The 15,703-nt window shown below is 38.9% G+C and overlaps 1 protein-coding gene across 1 annotated transcript; it reads right to left on the bottom strand.

Annotated features, from left to right (window-relative positions):
- Positions 1–12,154: 12,154 nt before the first annotated feature.
- LOC104089915 (probable metal-nicotianamine transporter YSL7) lies at positions 12,155–15,500 on the bottom strand. Its single transcript, XM_009594932.4, has 3 exons — positions 15,032–15,500; positions 13,862–14,448; positions 12,155–13,497 (listed from the first exon to the last, which is right to left on the bottom strand). The coding sequence occupies exons 1-3, from the start codon at positions 15,357–15,359 to the stop codon at positions 12,436–12,438; spliced, it is 1,977 nt and encodes a 658-aa protein (XP_009593227.1). The 5' UTR covers positions 15,360–15,500; the 3' UTR covers positions 12,155–12,435.
- Positions 15,501–15,703: the final 203 nt, after the last annotated feature.

Below are 15,703 nucleotides of genomic sequence, written 5' to 3'. Positions count from 1 at the left end.
ATGATGTCTGCATGAGTGATATGAAATGAGTATGTATAAGACAGGATCCCTATAGATGATCTATGAATGCGTAGGTGCATAATGAAGGTTGGTTATGGACTATCTCAGTTGCAAGTATAGTCAAACCTCAGTATTATGAGTCGTACAGACGGTCTACTATGTTATGCGTACGAGCCACTAGGTATTCATGTTTATGAGTGACCTTATGGACGGTCTCTTATGAAACGTGTAAGTTCCACTTTTATGTTTTAGTGTAGCCCTTGAGATGTTTGATCTGTCTGAGGTAAGTATTCAGATATAAGGTATGATGGCTAGAAAATGTTATAGATGAAGTTCCATAATATGATGGTTTCTAGTACAGATAGCATATGGGAACAAGTTCAGGTATATCATGACATGAATTAGATGTATACACGACATTAGATATTCTCGGCCAACTGAGCCTTCCCTTTTCAGTCTACATTCTTTGTAAGGTAAGTTGGATAATTCAATACTTAGATATGTTACAGGTCAGAATAAGGTAAGTATGATTCCTGGATCTCATTGACCCTCCAGATTTCTTTCAGTATATCATATATACATGTCAATTCAGTTTCAATTAAGTTATTCATATTTTATCTGCCTTACATACTTAGTACATTTCTTTGTACTAATGTCCCATCGTCGGGGCACCGCATTCATGCTTGCAGGGTCAAGTATCCAGTTTGACGGGCTCTTATCAAAGACAGAGTTGATATCCAGCTGAGGATTGGCAAAACTCCATTTCATATGGAGTACAGCCGAGTCTAGAGGTTATCAGACTGCCCTATGTATATATATACTTATGGGTATGACAGTGTCCTGTCCTGACCATATTTTGATGTCAGATACCCTTAGAGGCTTTATAGATACAGGTTCAGTATGTACAACATGTCAGAGGCATTAACGGTCTGTGTGTATTCATGTATTGAGTAGGCTCGTCGATACAACATTAGCCCTCTTACAGTTACACAGTACGAGTTGTGGTTATGTTGGCCCATGATAGTTACAGAAAGAATCAGTTCACCCAAGTCGGCCTATGTATGTTCTAGTTTTCATCAAATGATTAAGAGTTACAGAGTGGTTCACTCGGGCCAGTACAGCACCGGGTGCCAGCCACGCCTACCAAGGTTGGGGCATGAAAGACACTACCTCGTTGGGATTAGGCTCGATACTTACGGAGTACATTGGGTCTGTTATACTCATGCTACACTTGTGCACTTGTGTAGATACTAATATTGGTCCTAGCGGCATTTAGTGGTGTCTTTGCTCGAATTCAGCTGCATCGGAGACTTGAGGTATAGTTGCACGGCGTCCGCAGCCCTGAAGTCCCCTTCTTTAGCTAGTTTATTGTTTATTTAGTTTCAAACAGTTATATCTTTGTTCAAACTTTATCTATAATACTCTAGATGCTCATGTATTCGTGATACTAGATTTTTGGGATATGTTTAGTTACGCCGCATGTTAGTTATTATATCTACTTCAGACCATTGCAGTTTATTTTTATTAATGATTTGATTTGAATTATTAAAAACTGGTTAAGTAATCTAACTAACGTTGGCTTGCCTAGCATGTGAAATATTAGGCGCCATCACGGTCCCGAGGGTGGGATTCCGGGTCGTGGCAAATTGGTATCAGAGCACTAAGTTACTTAGGTCTCATGAGTCATGAGCAAGCTTAGTAGAGTCTGGAGGATCGGTATGGAGATATTTGTACTTATCTTCTAGATTCTATAGGGCTTTAGGAAAATTTCACTTCTTTCTTCTCTATCGTGTGATTTTATTCTATCACTGAAGTTTGAATCATTTCATTATTATTCTCTCGCAGTTGATGAGGACACGCATAGCATCCATGGCGGGTCAGGAGCCGAAGCCCTAGGTTGTTGCCACTGTAGAGGCCGGGGCCAAGGTCGAGCCAGAGGCACAGGCAGAGCTCAGCCCAAGGCACATGCAGCAGCACCTATTTCGGAGCCTTAGATCAAGCAGGAGGAGGAGGTTCCTGTTCAGACCATGCCAGTTGGACCAGCTTAGGACCTGGAGGTGTTTATTGCTCCCCCAGTACTTCAGGATGCTCTAGTCCTCTTGGTGGGCCTTATGGAGAGCGTGGCCTAGACTGGTGCATTTCCGGTGGCACCAGTCATCTCTCAAGATGGGAGAGGAGCACAGACTCCCACTACTCACACACCAGAACAAATGGTTCACGGATATCAGACTCCGACAATTCCACCAATCGGAGTGGCTCAGCCTATTGTTGCTACAAAGACCGGGTAGTGGCCCACGATGTCTTCTGATGGATTGATGAGATTATACAAGTTCACAAATTTATTTCCTATTCGCTTTGGTGGCACACCTTTTGAGGACCCATAAGATTTCATTGACTGTTTGCACGAGGTGTTGTGCAACATGGCTATTGTGGAATCCAATGGAGTCGACTTTGCAGTATTTCAGATGACCAGTTCTGCCAAGAGGTGGTGGAAGGATTATGTGCAGGATAGACCAATTGGTTCACCGCCATTCACTTAGGATCAGTTCTTGCAGCTATATTTTGAGAAGTTCATTACTTTTACTCTAAGAGAGGAGTACCGCAAGCAGTTTGAGCGCCTTCAGCAAGGTAGCATGACTGTTACAGATTCATGGATTTAGCTCGCCATGTAGTGTTCTTGCTTCCTTCTAAGAGGGAGAGAGTGAGAAGATTCAGTGATGGTCTTGCTTTTTGGTATCAGGCTATAGATGGCCAAGGAGACTGGGATGATATATCTTTCCAAAGGGCCATAAAGATTGCTAGACGGATCGAGTTGATTTGTGGTCAGGGTAGGGAGGTGGTATTTGAGAAGAGGCCTCGTTATTTTGGTGGTTTCGGTGATGCCTTGTCTGGAGGCAGGGGTTCATTTGGTAAAGGCTATCCTCTTAGTCCGATTCAGTTAGTGCTTCAGGCATCCCACAGTACTTCGGGTAGTCGTGGTTCTTATGGGTCTCATCCGGAGCAACTAGCTTACAACGCACCTTTAGCTCCTATTAGTGCACCTCCGATCCAGAGTTATCAGGGTGGTTATTCAGGTCAATAGGTTTAGTTCCAGAGTTAGCAGCCACATCAGCCGAGGACTTATTATACTTATGGAGATCCGAGGCACGTCCCGAGATTTTTCCCAGGTCATAGGGCATCATGCCACAACAGGGTTCTCGTGCCATGGTTCTGGCACCGGTTGCTCCAGTGCCCGCTCAGCCAGCTAGGCAGGGGTCAGGATGCTAGAGGTTGAGGTCCGACAATTAGAGATGGAGATTAAGCCATTAGAGATAGAGGCCAGCCGAGAGGCGGAGGTCAGAGTGGTGGGGCCCAACCACATTTTTATGCATTTCTAACTAGACCTTAGGCAGAGTCATCTGATGCCGTCATCACAGGTATTATTTCGTTTTTCCATATAGATGCCTCAGTTTTATTTGATCCGGGCTCTACTTATTCATACGTGTCATCATATTTTTCTTCATATCTGGTTATGCCTTGTGATTCTTTGAGTTATTCTGTCTATGTGTCCATACCTGTGGGAGATTCTATTATAGTAGATCGTGTTTATCATTTGTGTGTGGTTACTATCAGGAGCTTTGAGACGAGGGTAGATCTTCTACTTCTTGATATGGTGGACTTTGATGTTATCTTGGCTATGGATTGGTCGTTACCTTATCACGCCATTTTGGACTATCACGCCAAGACGGTGACCTTAGCCATGTCGGGGTTGCCTTGATTAGAGTGGAAAGGGACTCCTGGCCATTCTACTAGCAGGGTTATTTCTTATGTGAAGGCTCGGCATATGGTCGAGAAGGTATGTCTATCATATTTGGCCTATATATGTGATCCTAGTGTTGAGGTTCCTTCCATTGATTTAGTACCATTGTGCGTGAGTTTCCAAAGGTGTTTCCTGCAGATTTACCGGGGATGCAACCCAACAGAGATATCAACATCTGTATTGACTTGGGTCTGGGAACTCAGCCCATTTCTATTCCAGCATACCATATGGCCCCAGTTGAGTGAAGGAACGGTTGTAGGATTTTCTTGATAAGGAATTTATTAGACCTAGTATCTCGCCCTGGGGTGCACCAGTGTTGTTCGTGAAGAAGAAGGATGGTTCGATGAGGATGTGTATAGATTACCTACTGTTTAACAAGGTCATTATCAAGAACAACTATCCGTTGTTGAGGATTGATTACTTATTTGATCAGCTTCAGGGTGCCAAAGTATTTATGAAGATTGGCCTGAGATCTGGCTACCATCAGTTGAAGATTAGGGCATCCGATGTCCCTAAGATAGCTTTTTGGATTCAGTATGGTCACTACGAGTTCCTAGTGATATCATTTGGCTTGACAAATTCCCTTGCATCATTTATGGATTTGATGAACTAGGTATTCAAGCCCAATTTGGATTATTTTGTGATCGTCTTCATTGATGATATTTTGGTCTACTCCCGCTGTCGAGAGGCGCATGAGCAGCACCTTCAGGTTGTACTTCAGACCTTGGGGGATAGTCAGTTATATGCCATGTTTTCAAAGTGCGAGTTCTAGTTTGACTCAGTTGCCTTTTTGGGCCATGTTGTATCTTCCGAGAGCATTAAGGTGGATCCTAAGAAGATTGAGGTGGTTTAGAGCTGGCTTAGACCTATTTCAGCTATAGAGATTTGGAGCTTCCTGGGTTTGGCGGGTTATTATCGCCGGTTCATGGAGGGGTTTTCATCCATCTCAGCCCTATTGACTAAATTGACCCAGAAGGGTACCCCATTCATACGGTTCGATGAGTGTGAGTTGAGCTTTCAGAAGCTCAAGACTGCTTTGACCACAACTCTCCAGTTCTAGTTTTGCCGTCAATATCAGGTTCATATGCAGTTCATTGTGATGCTTCGCAGATTGGCATCAGATATGTCTTAATGCAAGAGGGTAGGGTGATCGCTTAGTCTTCGCGTTAGCTGAAGCCCCATGTGAAGAACTACCCCGTTCATGATTTAGAGTTGGCAGCCATTGTTCACGCATTGAAGATTTGGAGGCATTATCTCTACAACGTATCATGTGAGGTATTCACAGATCATCGGAGTCCACAACACTTGTTTAAGTAAAAGGATCTAAACTTGAGGCAACAGAGGTGGTTAGAGTTATTAAAAGACTATGATATCACCATTTTGTACCATCCCGGGAAGGCCAATGTGATGGTCGATGCCTTGAGCAGAAAGACTGAGAGTATGGGTAGCCTTGCATATATTCCAGTTGGTAAGAGACCACTAGCATAGATGTTTAGACTTTGGCCAATCAGCTCGTCAGGTTAGATATTTCGGAGCCTAGACGGGTTCTTGCTTGCACGGTTTCTCGGTCTTCTTTATATGAGCGCATCAGAGCGCGACAGTATGACAACCCCCATTTGCTTGTCCTTAAGGACACGGTGCAACACGGTGATGCCAAGGAGGTCTCTATTAGAGATTATGGGGTGTTGCAGATGCAGGGTCATATTTGTGTGCCCAATGTGGATGGGTTGCGTGAGTTGATTCTTGAGGAGGCCCACAGTTTGTGGTATCTCATTCATCTAGGTGCCGCCAAGATGTATTAGGATTTGAGTCAACACTATTGGTAGAGAAGAATAAAGAAAGATATAGTGGAGTATGTGGCTTGGTGTTTAAACTGTCAGCAGGTGAAGTATGAGAACCAGAGGCCGGGGGTTTGCTTCAGAGACTTGAGATTCCTGAGTAGAAGTGGGAGCATGTTACCATGGATTTCATTGTTGGGCTCCCATGGACTTTGAAGAAATTCGACGCGATGTGGGTTATTGTGGATAGACTGACTAAGTCTACACATTTCATTCCGATTGTGACTACCTATTCTTCAGAGAAGTTGGCTCAGATCTATATTCGGGAGATTGTTCATCTTTACGCGTATCGGTGTCTATTATCTCCGATCGAGGCACGCAGTTCACATCTCATTTCTGGAGGGCTGTGCATGAGTGAGGTACACGGGTTAAGTTAAGTACATCATTCCACCCCCAGATGAACAGGCAGTCCGAGAGCACCATTTAGATCTTGGAGGACATGCCACGCCGCGCCTGTGTTATAGATTTTGGGGGTTCATGGGATCAGTTCTTACTACTTAAGGAGTTTACCTGCAACAACAACTACCAATCAATTATTCAGATGGCTCCTTTTGAGGCTTTATATGGGAGTCGGTGTCGTTCTCCAGTTGGTTGGTTTGAGCCGGGAGAGGCTAGGTTGTTGGGCACTGATTTGGTTCGGGATGCCTTGGAGAAAGTCAAGTTCATTCCGGATAGGCTTCGTGCAGCATAGTCTAGACCGAAGAGTTATGCTGATCGGAAGGTTGTGATGTTGCATACATAGTGGGTGAGAAGGTTTTGCTCAGAGTTTTGCCCATGAAGGGTGTGATGAGATTCGGGAAGAAAGGCAAGTTGAGCCCTCGGTATATTGGCCCCTTTGAGGTGCTTGAGAGAGTTGGGGAGGTGGCCTACAGACTTGTATTTCCACCAAGACTATCGAGCGTTCACCAAGTGTTTCATGTTTCTATGCTCTGAAAGTATTATGGTGATCTGTCACATGTTTTGGACTTCAGCACGGTTCAGCTTGATGAGAATTTAGCCTATGAGGAGGAGCCAGTGGCTATTCTAGCCCGGCAGGTTTGAAAGTCGAGATCTAGGAGTTTTCTCTATGGGAAAGTGCAATGGAGAGGTCAGTCGATCGAGACAGTTACATGAAAGTCTGAGTCTGATATGAGGAGTAGATACCCACACATTTTCACCCATCTAGGTACCTTTCTATATTCGTTCGAGGACGAACATTTCTTTTAGAGGTGGAGAATGTGACGACCCGATAGGTCATTTTGAGTACTAGACCTTATTTTCATGTTTCGAGACCTCTATTAGATCCATTTGATGTTTCTCAATTTACGTGTGCAGTGCATGTCTTTTTCCAGAAAATTTTTACGTAAATATTTGTAGAAAATATGATTTTTGGCTTTAAAAATAACTTGAGTTGACTACGAATAATATTTTGTGTAAACAACCCCGGATCGGTGTTTTGACGATTTCGGTAGGTTCGTATTGTGATTTTGAACTTGGACGTATGGTCGGAGTTGAATTTGGAGGTCCTAGGTTGATTTGACTTGTTTTGCCGAAAGTTAGAAATTTAAAAATTTAGAAATTTTTTAGGTTTGACCCTAGGTTGACTTTATAGCAATCAGGTTTGGATTTTGATTTTGGGACTTGGTATAGGTATGTTTTGCTATTTGAAACTTATCTGCAAAGTTTGGTGCAAATCGGAGTTGGTTTGATAGGATTCAGATGCTCGGTTGTGATTTTAGAAGTTCTTGAGTTTTTTAAAATCTCATGCATTTTGACGTGCGATTCGTAGTTCTAGGTATTATTTTAGTGTTTTGATTGTAACGAGAGAGTTTGTATGATGTTATTATACTTACGCGCATGTTGGTTGGGAGCTCGAGGGGCTCGGGTGAGTTTTGGATAGGCTACTGGCCATTTCGTACTTAAGGAGTTGTTGGTTTTCAGTTGTTTCTGATGTCTGATGCTTTGTGCTTCGCAATCGTGAAGCTATTCTCGCGATCGCAAAGGAGAAATTGGGCTGGGGAAGATTTGTTCATCGCAAACACGGGGACTGGGTCTCGAACGTGAAGTAGTGGGGGGCTTACACTTTACGAACGCGATTGTCCTCTCGCAAACGCGAAGAGTTGTGGGATCTGGGGGGAGTTAGTCCGATATTCTATGCGAACGCGGGCCTTGGCTCGCGAACGCGAAGGCAAAGAGGGAGTAAGCCTTCGCGAACATGAAGATTACATAGCGAACGCATAGGCCTTCTTGCCGCTGTTCTTCGCGAACGCGCCAGGTGTTTCGCGAACGCGAAGAACACCTGACGTCTAGGTATTAAAACATCTAAAAATCGAGATTTGAATAATTTTTCACCATTTTTAAGTTAGAGCTCGGCTTATAGACGATTTTGAAGAGGTTTTTCATCCCAACTTTATTCGTTAGTAAATTTTAACTTGCTTTATATTGCCATAAACACCCATTGATTTTAACCTTTAATCCAGAATTTTTCATGGTAGAAATTAGGGATTTAGGTAGAAATTGAGAATTTTGAGAAAGTGATACTTAGACCTCGAATTGAGGTCGGATTTCGAAATAAAACACATAACCAGACTCGAGGGTGAATGGATAATTGGATTTTAGTTTGAATCTCGGGTTTTGACCAAGCGAGCTCGGGGTTGACTTTTTTCGAATTCATCAAAGATTGAATCTTTTTCACTCCTGTGTAGTTTCTAAAGCCTATTTTGAATTATTTGAACTAAATTTGGCTAGATTTGATTGGTTTGGAGGCTAATTCTAAAGGAAAACCCGCGGTTGAGCATTGATTTGGTTGCGAAGTGAGGTAAGTGTCGTGGTTAACTTTGATTTGGGGGATTACGACTTGTTGCTATATAAATTATATGTGGGGACGACGTATATGTAAGGTGATGAGTATATATACGTTGTTATTGGGTTAAAGCATGTGGGTGGATTTTTTTATTATTATATTATATTGTTTCCATGACTATGTTCCCCATGCCGTAGTTAGATTATTACTTCTTTAATTATTCGCTTTCATATCTATTGATTATTTTGGAGTTGTTAGAATTTTAAAAGTTGAGATAAATTATCAATACACTAAGATTGAAGTGAAATAGCTTCCCACCTTGCTTTGCTATTTTGAATTAGTATTGTTTCTTGGTGAGGAAGAGTGAAAAGTATGAAGGGTGTTGTCGTGCCTCATTTGCGTACAATATCATTTATTTGAGAGAATGTGAGGATTAAAGCACGAAGGGTGATGTCGTGCATTTGATTGCTTATTATCATTTATCACATCATGTGAGGTTGAGAGTAAAAGTACGAAGGGTGATGCCGTGCCATTTTATTTATGATATTATATGGTGAGAACAAGGAGAGTAAAAGCATAAATTGTGATGCCATGCCATGATTGATTTCATTGCTTTACTTGGATACTGGATTGATGATTTACTTGGTTGAATTATTATTGTTCCTTTTCGGAAAGAGGTTATTTGGTTATTTTGTAGTAGTGCTAGCTCTGAAAGATTTGAGAATAAGGCAAGACTCGCGTCGTTATTGTTTCTCTCTCAGCTACGGCTTTGGTCAAATGATCAGATAGCTTCGGCTTTGGTCAAATGATAAGATTGACGGTAATTTTTTCAGAAATAGGTTGATGACTGTTTGTTCCGAAAATATTTTTCCGAAAAGATACCTTCACACCTTTTCTGTTCACCCAACCTAGGCTATAAATACAGAGTCCTTGCCTAAGATTTTATAGACTAAAAATATCCTTGAAACTCTCTCCCCCCTCCTCTCTGCATTTATTTTCAAACCAAATAGGTGGTAAGTGTGAATCGCTCCGATCTTTGAGTTCGCCAAATTTTTATAATTTAGAGCGCAACTATTATAAAATAGTTTATTCTGTTCTACTTAGGAGAAACTATTCCAATACCTTAAGCATCAGTGGTAAGATTAAATTCCTTAAAAATATACAGTGAAGTCGGTGGGCTTCGATTCATTTTTTCTTTCTGTTTACATTACTTTTATATATTTTCGAACGCAGATAATAACATTTTTTCTTCCTTTGATTCATCCAGTGGTGTTTAAATGTTTATTTTGATTTACTACAACTAATGGGTGTTAGTACCAAATGCATGCACAATGTTTTGTTCTTTTGTTAGGTGCTTGGATCCGATTTCGTTGTGCATGCACAACTTAGTAGATGGGAATGAATTTAATTTAGATTTTAGAAAGGCATATGCGTTATTTGTAAAGTAAGATGATAAAAACAATTTTAAGTTTGGTAGACGAGGGAGATCGTTGCATCAATTTTTGTATTAAGGGTGTGTTTGGTACGAAAGAAAATATTTTATTTTGATTTACTATAACTAATGGGTGTTAGTACCAAATGCATACACAATGTTTTGTTCTTTTGTTAGGCGCTTGGATCCGATTTTGTTGTGCATGCACAACTTAGTAAATGGGAATGAATTTAATTTAGATTTTAGAAAGGCATCTGCATTATTTGTTAAGTAAGATGATAAAAACAGTTTTAAGCTTGGTAGACAAGGGAGATCGTTGCATCAATTTTTGTATTAAGGATGTGTTTGGTCCTAGAAAATACTTTCTTGAAAAATGAGTGGTTTTATCACTTATTTTCTCTTGTTTGGTTGGTGAATGAAAACTTTTTTACTGAAAATATTTTCTAGTGTTTGGTTAGAGAGTACAAAATATTTTTAGGAAAATAGTTTTTTATGCTACTCTCCTCAACCCGCCTTCCCCAAAATCCCCATATTTCTTGTACTCCTCCTCCCTCCCCCGGACTCTATTTTCTTCAAGAATTTAATTATTCTTTTCAAAATTCACACCAACCTAAAGGAACTAATGTGCTATTTTACTTTTTCACACAAGAACAACGTTGAAATTTGAGCTCGATAACTAAAAAGAAAATACTTTATTTTATTGAATAAGAAAGTCCCCTTTCTACAACATGAAAAGAAACTACTCATTTTGTTGAATGAAAGAAATACTTTTTCTATATTATGAAAAGAAAATATTTAATTTGTTGAAATGAAAGAAAAGATTCAGTTTGTTGAGATGAAAGAAAATACTTTTTCTACATTATGAAAAGAAAGTACTCATTTTGCTAAGATGAAAGAAAATATTTTTTCTACATCAGGAAAAGAAAATACTTAGTTTGTTGAAATGAAAAAAAAATATTTTTTTTACATCATGAAAAGAAAGTACTCTTTTTGTTAAAATAGAAGAAAATACTTTTTCTACATCATGAAAAGAAAGTACTCATTTTGCTGAGATGAAAGAAAATACTTTTTCTACATCATGAAAAGAAAGTACTCGTTTTTTGTTAGAAAAAAATACTTTTTCTATTTCAGGAAAAGAAAATACTTAGTTTGTTGAAATAAAAGAAAATACTTTTTCTACATGTTTAAAAGAAATTTTTTTTTTTGTTGAAATGAAAGAAAATACGTTTTCTACATCATGAAAAGAAAGTACTCGTTTTATTGGGGAAAAAGAAAATACGTTTTCTACATCATGAAAAGAAAGTACTCGTTTTATTGGGGAACAAATACTTTTTCTATTTCAGGAAAGAAAATACTTAGTTTGTTGAAATGAAAAAATTAGTTTTTCTACATTATGAAAAGAAAGTACTTTTTTTTAAATGAAAGAAAATAGGGTGAAGAAGGTTGAAAAAGAGTTTTGGAAAATGTTTTCCCTCCTTTTGATAGGAAAAATATTTTCCTCCTGTTGGAGGAAAATGAATTCACGAGAAAAATATTTTCCGAAACATTTAAGCCCAAACATGAAAAAATTGAAAAATATTTTTCGAAAAATATTTCATCATACCAAACACACCCCAAGTCTATTACTACTTTCATAATTGCCTTTATATAAGCCAAAGAATCATCTCCATTTATTTTAAACATGTGTATTTTTGTATGTGTATAACATAACCTAATGTTGGCCTAAAAAGTTGTCTCAAATCTATTTGGGCAAAGTTTCCCTTATCTGAGGAACATACTTCAGAAATATCCTCTATAAAGAAGAATTATGATACATGCGTTTCATTACATGTTTATATCTCATAAAATCAAAATAAATCACTATATAGATGATATTCAATCATCTCGACCTTGACAAACAAGTCACCATATGCGATCCACATTGATCGTTGACAGAACCTTGCACGTTATTCTGTGATGTATAATTATTTATATAATTTACTTAATAGTATTAATATAATTTTACAATAGTGTATTACATGACTCGATATACATGTGCAAAGGACGTGCCGTTCCGGTCGAGCACTCTCTTTTCTTTGTCCAATTCCTTCAACTCTTCTTTCTTTACTCCTTTCCGCAATTCGGCATAAATTGATACCGACACCTCAGAATTTGGTAACCTCAACTCCATTAACAACTACTTATGAATCCTTTTAAATTGTATAAAAGGAGTCAAAGTAGTGGCTGCGGCGCGTTGTGAACTAGTTACTTAAAAGAAAAGAAATTCGTTAACTTTTTTTACATATTTCAAAGCTAAAAACAGCTTACTATCTCAAAGAAGATATATTAGAAACTACACAGTACATTGACATTACTAACTAAAATCATATAGCAACGAGATTTAAAACAAAGAAAATATATCTAGAAAGTCGAAAACGACAAGAACAGAAACACAACCTGTCTTAATGCTACTAAATAATGGAGTAAAATACACATCTTAAAAACATGTTACGCTGGGACTAAAATAACCAAATTTAGACTGCTGAAAACAATCAAAGACTAAATTTGTACAATGACAGAAGGAGGAATTAATATGAGACTATAATCAAGCACCACCGTGACGAACTTTCATGCAAAATGGAGCTTTCACACCAGCCAGAGCAAGAACAGATGCTGGAATTCCCCACAAGGACTCACCACATATGAGACCAGAAGCCAATGCAGGTCCAAAATCCTTTGCTTGCTGCTTGTTCACCATTTGCCAAATGAATAGGATCAATGACCCTACACACATGTCAATGGCAAAGTACCCTCCAAGGTAAAATGGTATAGCCATGCACATTGGACTCGGAACAAATCGATAAATTCCATACTTGGTCTCGAATTTTTTCAGCAGCTGAGTCAGTAGGTTGATCACAATAGCAGCCACAAAGAACCAAACAGATAGCCTGAGGCAATGCTTGGGGAGACTTCCAAAACCTTCAACGCCAAGTAGCGCTATTCCACGATACATAGATGCATATGGTGCAGGGTATGCACCTTCCGGATCACCCAAACGATAGGCACTGTTGAAAATCCAGAAGACTAGAGGGGTTATCACACAGCCCATGGCAGTTCCAATAACTTGGCTAAAGAACATGGAACGAGGCGATGTAAGAGTTAAATAACCAGTCTTAAAATCTCCCATTAAGCCAGCAGCTGTATCTAGTATACTCATCATCAAACCACAAGAAGCGAGACCAGCAATCACTCCGCCATTTTGCAAACCAACCCAATAACTAAATGTAAGAATTGCAATTTTTCCGTAATTTGAGGCCAGGGACCAATCAGTGAGGCCACTTCCATAAGAGTTGCAGAAGGCCAAAATCGGAGCAATTAAATAGGCAACCAGAATGTGATACCATTTCAGTGAGTGGAAGATAATTGGTACGACAATGATAGATATAATTGCAATACCAACGTATCCGCCAATGGCTGCCCAGTTGGGGATCTGGTCTTTCAAGAAGTACTCGTTTTGTCTCTTCTTGTCATAGTCTTCGAAGGACTCTTCACTTGAAGAATCTGCCTGTCCTGATTTCCTATTTCTGAAGCTTAAGACTGTGACCACCAACATGTAGGCAAAATGGAATAGACCATCTCCAAGCATCATGGAAATTGCAATAAATACCTGTTTAGAATAGGTGATGGTAGAGTGTAAGAATATCACCCTATTTGAACAAAAGATTGAAATAACAACCAACACAAACATAACTATTTGAACAAAAGAGTTGAAATAGGTATAACCAAGCAGAATATGTGAAGTGAGAATCATATTAATCAACTTAGGATACCATCTTAAATTTCTGATTTAGATAAAAAGACATGGAGTACTTCAGGTTTTCTCGAGCTAGTTTTTTTATACTATTTCTTATTCCTAAATCCTAAAAAGTTAATTCATAACAGCATTGTGTCATTCTATATCTTTCTTTTAAAGATTAAAAAGCGAAATTGGAACAACTATATATAAAGAATGTTGTAGATAGTAAATTTACCCGATATCCTTGGATACCATGAAGACTTGCTGCGGATAATTGAGCAGAGTACCAGTCACCTTTCTTTGCTTCAATCATTGGCCACATGATAGCCCATGAAACTATGGCACCAATTAGCAATGAAACATTAACCATGTAGGGGCAAAGCATACCAACTCCAACATATGTTGAGGAAAAATCAAAATAGAACTTTTTGGCATAGGCTTGGAAACCAAATGTAGGCAAGCTACCAAATCCGCAGCCATCTTCACGTGCAAATATCCATTGAACAGCCCCAAATATAAAGCTGAAGCCAAAGGATTTGAATAAGGAACCAACTTGTTTCTTGGCCAACTTTGCTCCTTTAGGAGTGTGGAAACAGTTGATAAGGTATGCAGTAGCAGTTCCACTTGGATATGTCAACTTGTACTTCATTATCATCATCTTCCTTAGTGCGACAATTGAGAAGAGACCAGCAAAGCTGACAACAAGAAGATAGGGAAGCATCCAACCAATAGCAAGCTTCTTAGTATTATTTGGGGTATTTCCTGCATCTGCCTGAGCTGCTATGAATGGATCCATTCCTAACATATAACTTGCTGTCCCACCTGAAATTAATATAATTTGACCAAATAATATAAGTCTATTGTCAAAATATTTGAAAACAAATACTCCCTAGTACATATGATCCAAAACAGAGTTTAAAATGCTTCATTTGACTTCAATAAATATTGGAAATGATGGAGGAACAGTGTTACATAGCATAGCTGCAGGGGTAACAGTTTTCTAACTCCATGCACAGAGGAATTACATGTTTGAAATAGTTATAAACTTGCCACTGGAATAAAGAATGACGTTTCATTAATTATAGATTTCCTTCTTTTTCCCTGATTATAATACGAACATACTATTACTATCTGAAAAGAATTAAAAAACACGAATATAAGAAGGTGACTCACCATTTGTTAATCATAGACTTAATTCTTATTTTCTAATTTTTTTTTTCTTTAGATTATGAATATACTATTGCTATGTTTATTTAACTTTTAAGGAAGATCTCATTCATGTGTCATCAAGATTGAAGCTTGTATAATACAGGTCTTCAATGAATAAAACATTAGAATATAACTAATGAGAGAAAATTAAAAGGGAAAAAAAAAGAAAAATAAGAGAGAGGGAAATTAAACATACTGCTAAAAGCAATGCCAGAAGAAGCAACAACGCAGGTCTGAATGACGGTATTCTCTTGCCTAGTAAAAGGCTGCTTCAATTTCCCAAACTTCTCAATAACAGCAGTCCACGACCTAATCATGGCGAATCCCAAGAGCCCCGCCGCCACGTTAAGAGATGGGATAACGCCTGTCGTGAGATTCAGTTTGCAGACAATGAAGTTGAACACGACGCTCAGAATCAGGCCAGTCACCATTGCCCTCAACGTTATTTGCTTCTCCCATGGCGGTACCTCTTTGTCCTTAAACGCATATTCTGTTGAAAGAACCTCGTTATCTGCCTCCACCATTCTATTGTATATTCACACACACAGACTACTCTGTTTTTCTTCTTTCTTTCTTTGGGCTCTTTCATATATATATATATAATTGAATTGAAAGGAAGAAAGAAAGATCCCAAAGAAAGAAACTGATCAAGGGTCGTGGGTTTGTACGTGGGGGGCTGTTGATTATATTTATAAGTAGTGGCATAGAGAGGAGAGGAAGATAGAATCACGGAAGAATTTGAAAGTCTTCCTAGGATTCAGCTAATCCCACTCAAAACAAAACTATAATTAGAAAACGGTTTTAAGGTTTTGTTTACTCCTTAATTTCTACTAGTCTTTGTTTGCTGAAAATATTATGTAAACTTAAC

This window comes from Nicotiana tomentosiformis, chromosome 4 (genome assembly GCF_000390325.3).
Source record: "Nicotiana tomentosiformis chromosome 4, ASM39032v3, whole genome shotgun sequence".
Lineage (NCBI taxonomy): Eukaryota > Viridiplantae > Streptophyta > Magnoliopsida > Solanales > Solanaceae > Nicotiana > Nicotiana tomentosiformis.
This window is presented reverse-complemented; position numbering and strand designations above follow the sequence as displayed.